This window comes from Mobula hypostoma, chromosome 13 (assembly GCF_963921235.1).
Source record: "Mobula hypostoma chromosome 13, sMobHyp1.1, whole genome shotgun sequence".
In the NCBI taxonomy this organism is placed as follows: domain Eukaryota; kingdom Metazoa; phylum Chordata; class Chondrichthyes; order Myliobatiformes; family Myliobatidae; genus Mobula; species Mobula hypostoma.
In genome coordinates, this window is record NC_086109.1 from 82,667,973 (window position 1) to 82,687,004 (window position 19,032).

The following is a 19,032-nucleotide window of genomic DNA, read 5'->3' on the forward strand; positions in this document are numbered from 1 at the left end:
GACAATCATTATATAGAATAAAACGTAATCGAATATACCAAATTATATAAATGCAATCAACATTAACAGGCATTAAGAAAAACTATAAGTAGCCCAAATTAAAAAAGTAGGTTTTTACAAATGTTTTGAAACCTTCCACAGTACGTATCTGAGTCGGTAGATTATTACAGATTTTTGGTGCGTAAGAGGAAATGGTCGCATCACCAGTTCTTATGTACAGTACTTGGCTCTCGGAACACTAAGCAAACCAGCATTAGCGAATCTAAGATTACGATTAGGGATGTAAGGGAATAGACACTCCAAAATATTCAGAGGAGCTAGATTAATCAGAGCCTTATATAAAAAAAAAGTATTTTAAAATTGATCCTAAAGGACACAGGAAGCCAGCGTAATGTTGCCAAAACCGGCAAAATATGCTCAGACTTTCTTTTGTTTGGTTAAGATTCTTACTTAATAAGATAGTTATGACTGACAGACCTGAGCACTGCTCTGAAATTACATCTTTGGATATCAAACACTCTGATACTGACACATTGAATGAGACATGATCATCATCTTAAATAATACGACGATGGGTGCATCTTCTTCTGAAGGAATACAGAGTGAACTTTGCCATTACGAATGAAATTTAAAGCCGCGTATTTGAAGCTCACAGAAGTGAGGTGTAAGGATTATACTGCCTCACGAACTATCAAGCCGCCGGACCCTTCCCTCTCCTCACCCCGGGATTCTCCTCCTGCTCCCGGTGACGTGTTTCCGGGACGCCGGGCCTCTTCCTGCTGCTGTGGCCGCGGCCTGGAGCGTGTGCGGATCTCGGTCTGGTGCCTCGACCTCTGCCGGTCAGTGGTGCTTTACGTCCGGGCGCTTCCTCTCCTTTGAGTCCGTGCGGGGCTTTGGCGGCGGGTTGTAATCGTGACCTGAGGCTGCAGCTTAATGAACCACGATCAGTCGGCTGCCCCCCGTTTGCCCGGCTCCCTTCACATACTAACCTCATCATCCCGCTCCCCGCTTCCCCGCCGCATTCTTCCCTTTACCCTACCAATTCCCCCGGGGCCTCACCTCCTCACCTTTCCCTGCTCTAGCCTCATTTTCTCCATTGCTCCAATTACCCATTACTGCTAAATTAAGTTTCCTTCTCATTCCATCACCTTCCCTCTTTCTCCCTTACAACATTACCTCCTCCACCGACTCATCTGCCCTGCCTTTTCCTCCAAGCCCTCTATCCCCCAGCACCATTTCAGTGTCGATATATTCTTCGCCACGCAGTTTCTGATCATAAAATACCCGTTTGACTGCTGTTGCTGGGTCTTGTGTGAAGGGTTGGATATAATTGTGAAGGCCAGCGGCATTTATCAACCTGTGAAACTAGCAGCAATTCCTTCTGGAGGGTTGTTGGTACGACAAAGCTACCCTCCAGGTAACAAGCCCAGCACCTTCATGAATAACAAGATTACTTAGCATGACTTACAATGAAATAATTTGAACTTGCATCCTTCCACAAGTTCAGTCATTCCTTACTGTAAGGAGCCATGTATTTTGAGTTGTGCGTTTATTATAGTAACTAGTCACTTGAGGGGGAGTGTGGTAAAAGCAAAGGGAATAAGTTACATATTCTTGCTTATTTCGTATCGTTTTGTAGCTTGGGATCAGCGGACCTTTGCTGACCACTTAATATTGCTTTAAGATTGTATGTTTGCTAATTACTAATAAAGGATCGAAATAAGAAATTCTCTTTGGAGCAATCATTTCAATGGATCTGAGTATGACAACACTGGCAGTCGCAGGCTGGAGGCAGTTGTTTTTGGTTCTGTTTTGAATTTGTTTTTGCCACGACACCTACTGTATGTATCGGCTTTTACTGCAACATTTTGGCAATTTACATGGCAATGAATCACATTATTTTGCTCTGTAATTTAATTTTATGAGATAATTTATTAGGCACATTGAAATCATTAAATTGTGGATCATTTTGGTTGAATTTTCATAATCAGATTTTTATCAGCTGACATCTCACATTTGTACTCTAGTGCTGGTGATCTCATGGAAGGTGGTAATTTTCTTTAAGAACTATGTTCTTAAACAGTTACTAAAGTCTGAAGATAATCCCAGGCTCATTATTATTTTTAAACAGCAGTTTGAATTCTAATCTCTTCAAGCAAAAGGGTGATTTCATCCTTGTTTGTGCTAAAGAACCATTTACTTCCATTTTTGTTCTTATCCAGTGTTGGGTAATATCCCGAATGCGGCCTTTTTTTATTTGAGGAGACTGTGCAAGTCATTCAAAATGTCTTTGCAATGCAAAACCTGCAACATTTTTCCAGCTGTTGCTACTGTTGACAGCTCTAAAAATAGATGAAGAAATGGCTAAAATAATTCTAATGAAATTCAGTGCCCTGAATTGTTTTCAAATTCTACCCTGGCAGGGAGAACACAATAGCCGGTGTACACTGCTTGACCCCTTATACTTGCTGAGTAATGCAGTAAGATCATGGTTGACCTTTATGGATGTCCTTAACTAAATGGCTATCATTCTTTGTTGTGAATATATCCCGTAACTAAGCCTCCACATCTCTCTTGAGTAGAGAATTCAAAAAATTTACTTCTCTCCAAGTGAAGAAATTTGCACTCACTTCAGTCCTTAATTCTGGGACTTGTCATTGATGCTCCAGCCAAGGGAAATGTCCTTGCCTCTGTCTTCAAACACAAAATTCTGTGTTTGTTGGAAATCCAGAGCAACACACACGAAATGCTAGAGGAACTTAGCAGGTCAAGCACATCTATGGAGGGGATAAGCAATTGACATTTTGGGCCGAGACTGTCTTGATGAAGGGTCGTGGACCATAATGTTGATTGTTTATTCCCCTCTGTAGATGCTACCTGACTTCCTGAGTTTCTCCGTCATTTTGTGTGTCATGCCTCTATCTTGCCAGTAGAATTGTATGCATATCAATGAGATCACTTCCCATTCCTCAAAACTGTGTGTTCCTTGGGATTTGGAGTAACATGATGAATTCATGAAGTATAAGTTTGTGGTTGGTTATTTTGTTGGGGGGAAAATGCTGTCATAGAAATTAATGTTCTTTCTCTTCCACAGTGCACCAGCTGAATATTACCGGGCATTCAAATGTTTGGAGAGCTCACCACTTAAAGTAGAAGCTTCAAGCTCTAGATATGCCTCCAAAGTCAAGTGGCTCCACAAAGACCGAAGAAACAGCAGTTAAGGTAGCAGTTCGGGTAAGACCACTGCTGCCCAAGGAAGTACTGCATGGACATCAGTCGTGTGTCTATGTTGACCTTGACTCGCAACAGCTTACCCTGGGGCACAGTCGACATTTTCAATTTGACATGATCTTTGACCAGACCTCCAGCCAGGAAGAAGTGTACAAGAGCTGTGTGGAGCCTCTTGTGGAAGCTTTCTTTGAGGGTTTTAATGCCACTGTGTTTGCCTATGGACAGACGGGATCAGGCAAAACATATACCATTGGCGAATCTTACATATGTAAGTTATACAAAAGTAGGATTTGATTCATTGAAGCTCAGTAGTTCTCCACTTTAAAAAAAATTGGTTCATTTGCATGCAAGTTAGGATGCTGAGCTGCACAAATTGAAAGGGTGCTATATTTAAATCTCATTCACTGCTGTTATCTATTTGAAACAATACAATAGGATTCATTTCAATGCTAGGGTGAGGGAGAAGTCAGCCAAAATACTTCATCCATGCCAGGAGATGGCCATGGCCAATATCTATTTATTTATTTATTGAGATAGAGCACAGAACAGATCCTTCCCGGCCCTTCGAGCTGTGCCACCCAGCAATCCCCCGATATAATCTGAGCCTAATCACAGGACAGTTTACAATGACCAATTAACCTACCAACCGGTAACATCTTTGGACTGTGGGAGGAAACCATGGTTACATGGAGAATGTGCAAACTCCTTACAAGGAGCGTTGGGAGTTGAACCCTGGTCGCTGGTATTGTAATGCATTGTGCTAACCACTTCACTACTGTGCTGCCCTAGTCTCTGCCATGTAAAATTAGTCTCTACAGTATAAATTCTGATTATCTGGCAATACTCTCAGTGCTATTTTTGGAGGCTTTTCATACTTGGATTGGACATCTTCCTACTTTATAAGAGTCTGTACTTGAAAATGCCTTATTACTTGTGAACTGCTCCAGACACCTGAGTCAGTGCAGTCAGTGACCTCTTTTATTAGGTAAAAAGGTACTTGATAAAGCGGACACAGTGTATTTCTGTATGTTCGTTGTCTTCTGCTACTGAAGTCCATCCACTTCAAGATTCAATGTGCTGTGCATTCAGAAATTTTCTTCAGCACACCACTGTTGTAACATGCGGTTATTTGAGGTACTGTTGCCCTCCTGTCTGCTTAATTCAGTCCACCCATTCTCTTCTGACCTCTCATTAGCAAGGATGTCACCATGACTTGAGGACATGAATTATAGGCTTAGGCTGAATAGTTTAGCATTTTATTCAGTGGAACGCAGGAGAATGAGGGGAGAACTTATAGAAAATAAGGACGGATATAGATAGGGTAAATACTTGCCGGTGATAGCAACCAGCGGTCATAGCTTTAGGGTGAAAGTTGAAATATTTAAGGGGAATCTGAGAAGAATGTCTTCACTCAGTGTGGAATGAGCCACCAGCTGAAGTGGTAGATGCAAGTTCAATTACTGTATTTAAGAGAAGTTTGGATAGGTAATGGATGAGAGAGGTTCAAAGGAAGGTTCATGAAAATGATTCCGGGATTGAAAGGCTGATCATGTGCGGAACGTGTGATGGCGCTGGGGCTGTATTCACTGGAATTCAGAAGAATGAGGGGGGAATCCCATTGAAACCTATCATGTTGAAAGACTTCAGTGGAGAGGATGTTTCCTATGGTGGGGAAGTCTAGGACCAGAGTACACAGCTTCAGAATAGAGGGGTGTCCATTTAGAACAGAGATGAGGAGGAATTTCTTTAGCCAGAGGGTGGTGAATTTGTGGAATTCGTTGCTACAAGTGGCTGTGGAGGGCACGTTATTGGGTATATTTAAGGTAGAGGCTGATAGGTTCTTAATTTGTCAGAGCATGATGAGTTACAGGGAGAAGGCAGGAGATTGGGGCTGAGAGGAAAATGGATCAGCCATGATGAAATGGCAGAGCAGACTTGATGGGCCAAATAGGAGCAGAATTAGGCCATATCTTATGGCCTTATGGTATAGAGGGTGATGGTCCAGGTGCATATAGATGGGACTATGCAGAAGATCAGCCTGATATGGACTAGATGGGCAGGAGGCCCTGTTTCTGTGTTATTGTGCTCTGTGACTTGAAAGCAAAATGTGAGTTTGGTGTTGTACGAGTTCAGATAAATTAATTTCGTTGTATTGAAGGTGAACCTACAATTTACTGAAACTGTTTAGGTAGCAGTTCAAAATGCCAATGATTGCACACATATTACCCAACTGTGTTGTACAGAAAGCCTTAATAGTTATCTAACCTAATGACTCTACAGCCAATGCCAATGTTTCTGACAGAATTTTCAGTTCTTCTTTCTGTGCTCACATTAAACACCATCACACAGTTGTAAACTTGTAGGGACTTGCTGCATGTTGACAAATTGCATTTTATATATTATGATCTAATGATTACCCTAGTCTGAGATTTCTCTATTCTTTCCATAGTTTAAATGCTTCATTTTTGTTTTGTCTTCATTGCTGTATCACTTCAGATTTTTTTTCAGACTCCCAGAAGTGTATTGTTATGAGAGTGAAGTGAAAGATGTGTGTCTAATAATCTTTAGATAAGATCACAATTCCACTTCTAGTTCGGTAGCTTTCACTTCAAACAATGCACATTTAGGAGCTATTTCAATTCCACATTTAATCTAGCTAATATTGTAATTGAATACTTGAAAATGAGTTTTGATCTAAGCAGTCAGAAGTAATGAAAGACCAACCATTGTTAGTTAACCTTTTAATTTGCCATGTATTGAAGGAGAATCACTGCATGATTTAAATTTCATATTGCGAATAAATTGTTATTGCATTAGTTAATATTCAGACAAATATTACTTCTGGGAGTAATTACTGGTATATTTTAAAGTTTTTGAATTCCTATGAGTCTATAGGACCACCATATTGAGAAAAAGCTGCTGAAATAGGCATTTGCTAAGACAAGGTGCAGAGGTTGACATACAGTGGTATGCAAACGTTTGGGCACCCCAGTCAAAATTTCTGTTACTGTGAATAGTTAAGTGAGTAGAAGGTGAACTGATCTCCAAAAGTCATAAAGTTAAAGATGAAACATTCTTTTCAACATTTCAAGCAAGATTAGTGTATTATTTTTTGTTTTGTACAATTTTAGAGTGCAAAAAAAGGAAAGGAACACCATGCAAAAGTTTGGGTACCCCAAGAGATTTGAGCTGTCTAAAAACTTTTACCAAGGTCTGAGACCTTAATTATCCTGTTAGGGCTATGGCTTGTTCGCAGTCATCGTTAGGAAAGGCCAGCTGATGTAAATTTCAAAGCTTTATAAATACCCTGACTCCTCAAACCTTGTCCCAACGATCAGCAACCATGGGCTCCTCTAAGCAGCTGCCTAGCACTCTGAAAATTAAAATAAATGTTGCCCACAAAGCAGGAGAAGGCTATAAGAAGATAGCAAAGCATTTTCAGGTAGCCGTTTCCTCAGTTCGTAATGTAATTAAGAAATGGCAGATAACAGGAATGGTGGAGGTCAAGTTGAGGTCTGGAAGATCAAGAAAACTTACTGAGAGAACTGCTCGTAGGATTGCTAGAAAGGCAAATCAAACCCCCCCCCCCGTTTGACTGCAAAAGACCTTCAGGAAGATTTAGCAGACTCTGGAGTGGTGGTGCACTGTTCTACTGTGCAGCGACACCTGCACAAATATGACCTTCAGAAGAAAACCTTTCCTGCGTCCTCACCACAAGCGTCAGAAGTTTGCAAAGGAATATCTAAACAAATCTGATGCATTTTGGAAACAAGTCCTGTGGACTGATAAAGTTAAAATAGAACTTTTTGGCCGCAATGAGCAAAGGTATGTTTGGAGAAATAAGGATGTAGAATTTCATGAAAAAACCACCTCTCCAACTTTTAAGCACGGGGGTGGATCGATCATGCTTTGGGCTTGTGTTGCAGCCAGTGGCATGGGGAATATTTACTGGTAGAGGGAAGAATGAATTCAATTAAATACCAGCAAATTTTGGAAACAAACATCACACCGTTTGTAAAAAAGCTGAAGATGAAAAGAGGATGGCTCCTGCAACAGGATAATGATCCTAAATACACCTCAAAATCCACAATGGACTACCTCAAGAGGCGCAAGCTGAAGGTTTTGCCATGGCCCTCACAGACCCCAACCAAACATCATTGAAAATCTGTGGATAGACCTCAAGTGAGCAGTGCATGCAAGACGGCCCAAGAATCTCACAGAACTTGAAGCCTCTTGCAAGGAAGAATGGGCGAAAATCCCCCAAACAAGAATTGAAAGACTCTTAGCTGGCTACAGAAAGTGTTTACAAGCTGTGATCTTGCCAAAGGGGGTGTTACTAAGGACTGACCATGCAGGGTGCCCGCACTTTTGCTTCGGGCCCTTTTCCTTTTTTGTTATTTTGAAACTATAAAAGATGGAAATAAAAAAAGTAATCTTGCTTAAAATATTAAAGAAATGTGTCATCTTTAACTTTATGCCTTTTGGAAATCAGGTCATCTTTTACTTGCTTAGCTATTTACAGTAACAGAAATTTTGACCGGGGTGCCCAAACTTTTGCATGCCACTGTACATAGTACAAGATAAGAAATTTTATACATTCATCTAGTAATTACAGACTGTGTTCTGTTGTCATCTTAATCTGCACTCACTTTGGCAGCACCTTTTGATTTTCTTTGTGCTGAGGTTTGTTCAGAATTATCAAGCTTACATCAGGTCATGATCCTACACTCTGTGTGGTACGAAGTTTCTAGCTTTAGGAGTACTTACCCTCCGATATTCTTTGCTTTTCACAGGAAAGTGAAATTATTCTCAGATTTTAAAACAATGGAACACTGCACCTAAATATTATTTTTCATTTTTATTTAGTTAGAGATACAGCAGGGTAACCGGCCCAACGGGCCCAAGCTCCCCAGTTACATCCATGTGACTAATTACCCTATTAATCTGTACAACTGTGGAATGTGGGAGGAATGTGCGCAGCCCTCCGGTGAAAAATGATATCATATCCGTTAAATAGGGGCCGTGGACAATTCTGATTTGATGGAGATGGACGTGAATGCATAGAGGAACATCTGGAAAAATTTCCGAAACGCCAGTTCGCTGCTGTTGTTACTGCGTGAATCGGGATTCTTTCGGAGGGAAGGCCTCAAAATCCCCGGCTTTGCCTGCTGTTGGTGACCGAGATGGAGGTCAAATCGCTCGGATAGGGATGGCGCTCAGTACTCAGTGTCGGAGAGCTGATCAGAGCTCGAAGTTTTCGGATGACTCAGAGTCGGACCGTGGTCGGGTATGGCAAGGAGAGTTTTTCTTCCTTCTCCCGTCTGCGTGTGATGGGGGACATTTGAGAGACTTTGAACTTTTTACTGTGCTCATGGACTTCTTCATCAAGTTATGGTATTATTGCATTGTTGTAACTATATGTTATAATTATGTGGTTTTGTTAGTTTTTTCAGTCTTGGTCTGTCCTGTGTTTTGTGATATCACACCGGAGGAAATATTGTATCATTTCTTAATGCATGCATTACTAAATAACAATAAAAGAGGACTGCATGTCTTCATAATCTAAAAACCAGAGCTCCCAGAGAAAACCCATGTGGTCATGGGGATAACGTACAATCTCCTTACAGATGGCTGGTGCTGACTTCTATGCTACTGTGCTGCACATAATTTTAATATTTTAATGTATTCATCCATGGAATGTATTTAGCTGGGTTGGCAGAGATGGTCTTTTTCTAGTCCCTGGATCGAGCAGATTACTGGCCTACTTCAGAAGGCATAAAAGAAATGTAACAGCAACGGTTTGGAGGAAGCAATGGTGAGAAAATAGGTGGACAAAGTTAGTCTTATAAAAAAGGAATAGGTTTTTGTTGGATCTAGTGGCATATTCCTAAGCGCTTTTGTTTTATGGAGATAGTCACTGAAAGATAGAGAGTTAAATATGAATCTCTGTTCTTTCACTCCAGCTTCTGTGACGGAAGATGATCAAGGGATAATTCCCCGTGCTTTGGCTGAGATATTTAAGCTGATTGATGAGAATGATGCAGTGGATCACACTGTTAAGGTGTCGTACCTTGAAGTGTACAAAGAAGAATTCAAAGACTTGCTGGAGGTAGAAACAGCAAGCAAAGACATACGCACTCGGGAGGATGACAAAGGAAATACAGGTCCGTGAGCTCATATTCAGTAAAGGGTGCGATTAAACAGATCTTCATTTAAATCCTGTAGTATAATTTTAAATTCAGGAGGCAGGCAACATCTATAAAGGGAATTTGGAGCAGGTTTGGGGCCGATATTACAAGAAGCAAGTTGCTATGCTGGCCACTTGATTATGTTGCAAACAAGATGCACTTATCCGAAGTAATTCTCCAGTCAGGAGCATAAGTGAAAGCTGGAGATCCTTGTTCTATAAAACCCTTTTTAGACAGGCTAAATTATGCTGAAAGAACACTGAATAAGGCTTGAGTCATCCTCACCCACAAAAAGGAAAAGGCTAATGGCCGTCTTAATTTTGACTCCTATATGTAGAACTGTCTATAAATAAGTTTTGTTATCAATCATGAATATTAAAAATCCACTTTTATGAATCCATAAACTTGACTAATATGTTTAAGTTTTAAATACTAGTATAAACCTAGAGTCATCCATAATAGAAACAGGTTGACCCATCAAGTTCACAGCTGACCCTCAAGCATTTATATGAATCCTGTACTTTCTCCTTATTAAAATAAACTAAAACACACAAAACATACAAGTCCCAAATATTTTTTCAGATCATTCACAGCCATTTCCCTTTATCAAATCAACACACACTTTCTACACCTTATTTGACCTTTTGCCAGATCTATGGACAGATCTATGTTTTCATCCCCCACTGACCTTCACTGGAGCTAAGTCTGTTGGTAGAAGTGTTGGTATTTCACTGTTTACATGTCTAAATGGGGCAATCCCAAAACAATCCCAGTTCAGGTTAAGAAGAAGAGAAGAAGGGTCTCAACCCAAAATATCAATTATGCATTTCCCTCTATGGAGGCTGCCTAACCTGCTGAATTCCCCCAGTAGTTCTTTGTTGCTGTAGTTGAGCAGGGTAATGGCAGTACAGCAGACAGTTTTGCTTTTGTTATTCACTGTTACGTTCATTCCAGCAAGCGGTGCTCTTTTGATTTATCTTTTCATTGATTTGTTAACACGTATGTTGTTTTTAGTGCTTTGTGGTGTCAAGGAATGTGAAGTGGAAGGTCTGGATGAGGCTCTGAGCCTGCTGGAGATTGGTAACACGACTAAGCACACCAGTGCCACACAGATCAACACACGTTCCAGCCGTTCCCACACCATCTTTACCATAACCATGGAGCAGAGGCGAGGAATTGGTCGTATCACACGACTTGCAGCTGCTGCTGGAGATCCATTTAGTTCAACACAGGTGATAACCTCTAAGTTCCACTTCGTGGATCTGGCAGGCTCAGAACGAATTATTAAGACTGGCAATACTGGTGAACGCTTGAAAGAATCCATTCAGATTAATAGTGGATTGTTGGCCTTGGGAAATGTCATCAGTGTCCTGGGTGATCCCAGACGAAAAGGTTCTCATATTCCTTATCGAGATTCCAAGATTACCAGGATCTTGAAAGATTCACTTGGCGGGAATGCAAAGACGGTCATGATCGCCTGTATCAGCCCCTCTTCCTTAAACTTTGATGAGAATTTAACCTCTTTAAATTATGCAAAAAGGGCGCAGAACATTAAGAACCAGGTTGTGATAAATTGCAAGAAGGAGGTGGACCGGAACAATGAGCTGGAACTGCAGATCAAGACCCTGCACGAGGCTTTGAAGCGCAATCAGCACGCAGCATCAACCAAGTGCTTCAAACATTTGACTGAGGAAAATGTAGCTCGGCTCCAGGCAGAGAGCTCCCACTATCGGTCCTGTACCGATGCTGCATACCGCATCTTTATGGAGTTGCAACAAGAGAGGAACCTCACAGTAGATCAGGTGCTAAAATTAAAAGAGTGGATAACTACTGTGGAGGAGACACGCAGCGAGCTGTCCACTGCCTCTGGGCTGGATAGCGGTATTGAATGTACTTCTACAGATGAATCCAAGACTCAAGATGTATCCAAGGTACAAATGTAACTCTGAGAGGTTTTATAAAACAGTGTAAGCTGATATTAATAGTGAGCATAAATATTTCGTGTACGTAGTTAAAATATTGTGGCTGAGAAAGACGAAACATCAGCTCTTCTCTTGAGTTTCCAAACTGTCTGATCTGCAGAATATTTCCAGAATTAGCCAGAAAATGGTGAATCTGTGGAATTCATTGCTACAGACAGCTGTGGAGGCACAGACATTGGGTATATTTAAAGAGGAGGTTGATGGATTCTAACGACATCAAAGATTATAGGGGGAAGGCAGGAGAATGAGGTTGAGAGAGATAATAAATCAGCCATGATGAAATGGTGGAGCGGACTTAATGAGATGAATGCTCATATGTCTTATGGTCTTATTTTTTTTTTAAATCGAAAACCTAAATAAAAATAAAGTTCTGGCTGTACCCTGATTGTATATGCGTAAGATTGGAAGCCAAGTGCTGAATTCAAATACATTTTAGGTAAAATTTAACTCTTAAGATTGTTTTGTCAATATTGTAAACAGACGAGTAAGCATATTGTGAATGATTGAGTAAGTGTGTCTATAGTAGATGTCTATTATGATATTTCAGTCTTTGTTTCTTTCTAACAGGGTACATCTCATTTTGCCAGTGGACCCAGAGAAGAGCAGAAGCAGCTTGTTCCAAAACTGCAGGCACAGGTCCTGAGACTGGAGGAAGAGAACCGAGATTTTCTTGCCGCTCTCGAAGATGCTATGGAACGGTTTAAGCAGCAGGTGAGGAACAGTGCAGGTATGTTTCATAAGAGACCTCAATAGCTTGCGGGCAATCAGGAACAGCAGATACAGTGGGTTAACCACTTCTGCTGAAAACAAAAGCATAAATTCAAGGTAAATCAGTTCTGTCGTAATTTGAAAAGCCAGGTTTGATAAATGTATATTAATTATTTGCTGAATTCAGAGTCTATGGATGGATTATTGTCCAATTCAACTATTTATTGAATGCATTGATTTAAGTACACAGCAATTTAGAAATTAGATCACGTTGTTCATTTTATGCGTCGTGATTTATTGATTGAATCATGACAACAAACCTTCAGTCAGTTACTCACTTCAGAAATTTGACCAGGAACATCGTGAAATACACCTTTAAAGACTAACACAATTTCTGTCTAGACATGCATCGTTGCACCACTACTTTGTGCAACGCTAATAGTGAACTTTTATTGATATGTCGTTCTTCCCTTTTTAATATTTTTTATGTGGTAGATTTTTTTGCATGACTTCTTTGTGATTCACTGCCCTTTCATGTAGGATCAGTTTGGATTGACCAACTGATAAACTTTTCTCCTGTAAGAAGCTGATTTTATTGATGTACTATTCTCACAGTTATTGATTTATTAAGTTGATGTGTTGGTATCAAAGCAGTAAATACTGTAAAGTCTTTAAATATGGAATTGGATTCAAATATCTGTTCTGCCTGTTAGTTCTGCTCCATGGTTACCTATTCTAATCTTATTCACTTTCCCTTTCATTTTGTATATTTTTCTTGAAACATCCTCTTAAATGCTCTAGTTGGGGGGGGGGGGAGGAGAAAAGTCAGTATTCAATTGTTATAGTATTTTTCGGCTTAACTTTCTTCCAGGGTTCCTTTACTAATCCTATGTTTGTGTCCTTTTCTTCTATGTAACCTGCTTAATGTTTTCACTATTTTGAATATATCCATCGTCACGGCCCCTTTCAGTGCTCCAGAGAATGCTCTGTTTTCTCTGATGTCTTATTGTAATCACGTCCTTCGATTCCCATTAACACACCAGTGAATTACTGTTGCTTATCTTAAATGATCTTGCATCAGGAGGAAGAGCCTGGGCCATCTCACTAGCTTTTTCCACCATGGCTGAATGAGATACAGATTAGTTGCAGGACCAAGCCATTAGGCACCTCAAGCCCACTGTACCATTCGTGGCTGATCTAATTATAACCTAGGGTCCACAATGCTGTCTATCCTGGTAACCTTTCACCCACTTCCTTATCAAAAATCTCTCTAAATCTGCCTTAAAAATATCCAGAAACTCGTTGTTCACCATTCTTGATAGAGTTCCCAAAGCTTTGTGATCCTCAGAGAAAAATGGGTGACATTTTATTCTTAAACAGTAACCCCAGGTTCTAAATTTCCCACAAGAAGAACATCCTCTTCTCTTTCACCCTGTCAGGGGCCCTCAGATTTAACAAAATTCATACATCTCCACTTGCTCTTTCAAATACCAGCGTATACCAGTGTGGCCTGTTTAAACTTTCCCCAAAAATTCCCAATAAATCTACGTATTCCAGGTATTAGTCTTGGAACTCTCTGAACTACTTCCTTTAATAAAACCAATACAGTACAGAGTACTCCAGACGTGGTCTCACTATTGTCCCAAATAACTGAAGCATAACTGTTCTACTTTTGTATTCCCTTCATGATAACCTGTAATATTCTATTAGTTTTACACACAAAATGCTGGAGGAACTCAGCAGGTCAGGCTGCATCTATGGAATTGAATAAACAGTCAACGTTTAAGGTCAAGACTCTTCTTCAAGACAGGAAAGGAAGCGGGGGAAGATGCCAGAATAAAAAGGTGGGTGGGAGGGGAAGGCGGATAGGTGAAGTAGGTGGGTAGGAAAAGTAAAGGGCTAGAGAGAGGAATCTGATAAGAGAGGAGAGTGAACCATAGGAGAAAGGGAAGGAGGAGGGGACCCATGTTGTGGTGATAGGCAGGTGAGAAGAGGCCAGAGTGGGAATAGAAGAAGAGGGGAGGGGGAGGAATTATTTTTACCAGAAGGAGAAATCGATAGGAGGCTACCCAGACAGAATGTAAGGTGTTGCCCCTTCACCCTGAGGGTGGCCTCATTGTGGCACACGAGGAGGCCATGGACCAACATGTCGTAACAGGAATGGGAATCAGAATTAAAATTTTGGCCACTGGGAAGTTCTGCTTTTGGCGGGTGTTAGCTTTTTGTTCTTTCTGTTAGCTTTCCCTATATTTTCCTTTTATGAACCATGCATGAGAAATCTGGATCTCTGCATTGTTGAGCTTTCACTGTTTAGATGATGTATATTTTTTATATTTTCCTGCCAAATGGATAATTTTACATTTTCCTGTATTAAGCTCCTTTTGCTAGTTTGTTGCCCATTTATTCATCTGTATCCTCAGTAGCTACCTTATATCCTTTTTGCAACTTACTATCCCATCTTCCTTTTTGTCATTGTAAATTTTACAATTATTCTTTTGGTACTTGCATCTGAGAGATATATACAATTCATAAAGTGTTGAGGCCCCAGTACCAATCCCCATCGTACACCACTTGTTACATCTTGCCAGATGGAAAAAGACCCAATTATGTCAACGCTCTTGTTTCCTGCCAGCCAGCCAGTGTTCTGCACACCAGTATGTTATCCCTTCACCTTGAACTCTGATTTCCTACAATAAAGTTTGGTATGGCTCTGTAACAAATGCCTTCTGGAAATCTAAATACAGATCATCTACCAGTTTCCCTTTACCCACAGCACATACTACTTGTCCAAAGACATTGATCAGATAAATTCCCCTTTCACAAAACTACATTGACTTTAATTGATCTCCAGCTGTAGTGTCTTTAACTTCAGTGTAGTGCACTTAACATTTTCTCTTGGTCAGATGTTAAGTTACCTGGCCTTCAGTTTTCTGCTTGCTGATGGCAGTCATATCTTTGGTATTTTTGCTTCTCAGTAAAAATGTGTCATCATAATTGCTCCTATGTAAGTTTGAAATACTAATCTTAAACCTATTCTTCTTTCCTTCAGTGGAATATAAAATTTAATCATTTTATGATTGCCCCCATAGAGGGGTGCATTCTTTATGCAATCATTAATTAATCCTATCTCCTGACATGAAACCTTCTCTAGTATGGTCTTTCTGTTTTAGGGCGGCACTCCCCACTGATCTCCCTCCTGGCACTTATCCTTGCAAGCGGAACAAATGCTACACCTGCCCCTACACCTCCTCCCTCACTACCATTCAGGGCCACAAACAGTCCATCCAGATGAGGTGACACGTCACCTGTGAGTTGGTCGGGGTCGTATACTGTGTTTGGTGCTCCCGGTGTGGCCTCTCGTATATCGGTGAGACCCAGCGTAGATTGGGAAACTGCTTCGCCAAGCATTTACGCTCCGTCTGTCTGAACAAGCGGGATCTCCCAGTGGCCACTCATTTTAATTCCACTTCCCATTCCCATTCCGATATATCCATCCATGGCCTCCCCCCCCCCGTCACCCCTTGCCCCTCTCTCATGTTATCTCTTTGCTTGCCCCATTTCCCATCCCCTTGTCCCTCTCATGTTATCTCCTTGCTCACCCATCGGCTCCCTCTGAGCTCCTCCCCCCCCCTTTTATCTTTCCTCCATGGCCTTCTGCCTCTTTCACCAATCAACTTCCTAGCTCTTTGCTTCATCCCTCCCCCTCCAAGTTTCACCTATCGCCTGGCATTTCTCTCTCCCCTCCCCCCACCCTTTCAAACCTACTCCTCAACTTTTTTTTCTCCAGTCCTGCTGGAGGGTTTCGGCCTGAAATGTCGACTGTACTTTTTTCCGTAGTTGCTGCCTGGCCTTGCTCTAGCATTTGTGTGTGTTGCTCCGATTTCCAGCATCTGCAGATTTTCTCTTGTTTGTGATTTTTAAAACCTTTGTAATTCTTAAACTGTACTTCATAAAGTGGCTATGCTAATGAAAGAGTATTATTGGATTAATTAAAAGCAACATGCGTATATTCTCAATTCAGAAGTATTTACATAGATGGTGAATGTTTCCAAGGTGACAGCTGCAATACAGAAACCATTACATACTTCCATAATTCATTTTGAGGACAGGTTGTGCAACACAGATTCCAATCATCAGCACAACAGAAAAGCAGAAAATATTGTTACTTAGGCCTCTAGTAAGGTCATCAACAATAACAACTTCCCTTAACATAGCAAATATTGCAAATCACGTTCTATGGAATTAATCTCAATATCCAAGTAACTGTTATATACAGTATATAGACCGATTGTAGGTACATGAAGTGGCACTACTCTAGGTGTTGTGTAAGTAGTGGTGGTGGAGGAAAGGGTTGGTAGGCTGGGTTAATGGGTGGAGGTGTTGAACAGCATGTCGGCTTGGTGGAACTACAAATATGGAGAGAATTTCTTTTGGTTTCATTCCTGTTTCAGCGGAGTCACTATATTCCTCCTGATTCAGGGCCTCAGTCCTGGATTCTATCTCTTCAGCAATTTGTGTGGCCAGTTTCTAGCTGTACAAAGGTGGCATTGAGTCATCTACTATCTCACAGACTGTCCTGTGATAGATCATGTTGAGCAAAATTGCCAATGCTCCCAGCATTGACTCAAAAGGCTGAGGAACTCTCACCGCTCAACATTAAATGATTGATTACAGCTGGCTTAGTGTAAAATGGGCATTTGTTGTTTGGTATAGACTCAACAGCCAAAAGGATTATTTCTGTGGTGGTGCACGCATGTCACATAAGAACTTTATTATTCTGTCAAACTCTCACATAGATGAGATACCAGATAGATCTTTGAGATTTATATCCCAATATGAACTACTGCTTTTAGAAACATGATAAAGAAAAGAAATCCTGAAAGGCAATTTTAAAATTCATCACTATGGAGGACAGCTGAGAGGATCATAGGGGTCTCCCTACCATCCATCGGGGACGTTTATCAGGAGCGCTGCATATGCAGGGCCCTGAGTATTATTAAGGATCCCACCCACCCATCGAGCATTCTCTTTGACTTTCCGCCATCAGGCAGGAGACTCTGATGCATAACAACTAGAGCGGTCGGGATGAGAACCAGTTTCTTCCCTCAGTCTTCTGAACTCCCTCCTGCATCTTATTTGAAGTATCACCGGTTAATCTGTTCCATGCCTTACGATATTTAATATTAATGCATTTTAGTTTGTTACTTATGTGTGATTCGTCTAAGTTATTGTGTATTATGTGTACTACTGTACTTTACACCCTGGTTCAGAGAAACATCGTCTCATTTCTGTATATATTAGATGGTTATATACGTTATATACATTTATGTGTTTAAATGATAATAGACTTGACTTGAAAGCAGAGCCTGTGGAGCTTACCTATCTGGGATTGCATCATGTTCTGAGGTACAGCATCATGACTTTCGGTTCAACTACTTTGCTGGTGTTAAGCCTCATCCGAATCTTCACCCCCAAGCTTTCAACATACTCATCTATTTCTTTTTCATGTACATATCTAGCATCCCCTAAAACTAAATTTAAGAGAAGATGAGGTTAACACGGATGTTACAGGTGCTTGAGGGATTGAGTTATGAAAGAGGTTGAGCAGATTGGAACTCTTAAATATGAGAAATTCTGCAGATGCAGGAAATACAAAGCAGCACACACAAAATGCTGGAGGAATTTAGCAGGTCAGACAGCATCCATGGAAATGAATAAGCCGTCGACATTTCAGGCTGAGACCCTTCTTCAGGATTGGAAAGGAAGGGGGAAGACGTCAGAATAAAATGATGAGTGGCGGGGGAGGAGGATAGCTGGAAATGATAGGTGAAATCAGGAGGGTAGGAAAGGACTAGGGCTAGAGAAGAAGAAATCTGATAGGACAGGACAGTGGACCATAGGAGAAGGACCCAGGGGGAGGTGATAGGCAGGTGAGAAGAGGTAAGAGGCCAGAGTGGAAAATAGAAGAAGGAATAGAGGGATTTGTTTTACTGGAAGGAGAAATCGTTATTCATGCCATCTGGTTAGAGGCTATCCAGACAGAGAATAAGGTGTTGCACCTCCACCCTGAGAGGGTGGCCTCCACCCACAAGAGGAGGCCATGAACCGGTATGTTGACTTTATCGATTAGGAGATGAGGTGTGATCTTATAGAGGCATATAAAATCATAAGGGGCAGAGATAAGATGAATGCACACAGCTTTTTTCCCCAGTGCCGGAAACTCAAGAACTAGAGGACATGGGTTTAGTAAGAAAGGGAAGAGATTTAATAGGAATCTCAAGGGCAACTTTTTTCTCTGAGGGTGGTCTATATGTGGAATGAGTTGCTAGAGGAAGTGGCTGAGGGAGGCAAATTAAAAACATTTTAAAAGGTGTTTGGACAGGTACACGGATAGGAAAAGTTTAGAGGGATATGGATCGAGTGCGGATAAATGGGACTGTCTTAGATTGGAATCTTGGACTCTAAATGCATCTCTCTAGTCCAGGACTCAATGGGTTGCATGTTCTGATCTCTCTTTAAGCAAAGCATTTAAGTTCCTTGTTGAATCCTGTACCCCAGGAGAATTTGCTGCTTGCTGTAAAACATCAAAGAATATTTAGAAAGAAATGGATGCCTTGTTTCTTCATAATTTAATTTTGTTTTTCCAGAATGAAATGTTACTAGAGCAGGAGGACCAGATTGTTGAATTGCAGAGCAGACTGAAGCAGGTAGAGGGGAGCCATACTGTGGTGACCATGGATGAACTGCTGGAAAGTCTTCACCTTAGTGACCTAAACTGTAGACCTCACACCGCCCCCATAAACAATGGACATCTTTGCAGATTCAATGCAACACTTTGCAACTATGTTCTCAACGAAGAAACCGGAAGAAATCTTTCCAAAAAGGTGTGCCTGACTTGTCCATTGTGAAAACTGTTAAATGTG

General features: G+C 41.0%; 1 protein-coding gene across 3 annotated transcripts in view; it reads left to right on the forward strand.

Annotated features, from left to right (window-relative positions):
* The first annotated feature begins 765 nt into the window (after nucleotides 1-765).
* kif7 (kinesin family member 7) overlaps nucleotides 766-19,032 on the forward strand; it is a 48,228-nt gene continuing 29,961 nt past the window's right edge. For 2 of the 3 annotated variants that reach the window (XM_063066046.1, XM_063066048.1), the window contains exons 1-6: nucleotides 766-839; nucleotides 3,095-3,499; nucleotides 9,195-9,395; nucleotides 10,434-11,350; nucleotides 11,969-12,112; nucleotides 18,757-18,993. In XM_063066046.1, coding sequence (XP_062922116.1) covers nucleotides 3,172-3,499; nucleotides 9,195-9,395; nucleotides 10,434-11,350; nucleotides 11,969-12,112; nucleotides 18,757-18,993 — 1,827 coding nt within the window. In that variant the 5' untranslated portion in view covers nucleotides 766-839; nucleotides 3,095-3,171. The other variant, XM_063066047.1, reaches the window with a different exon arrangement.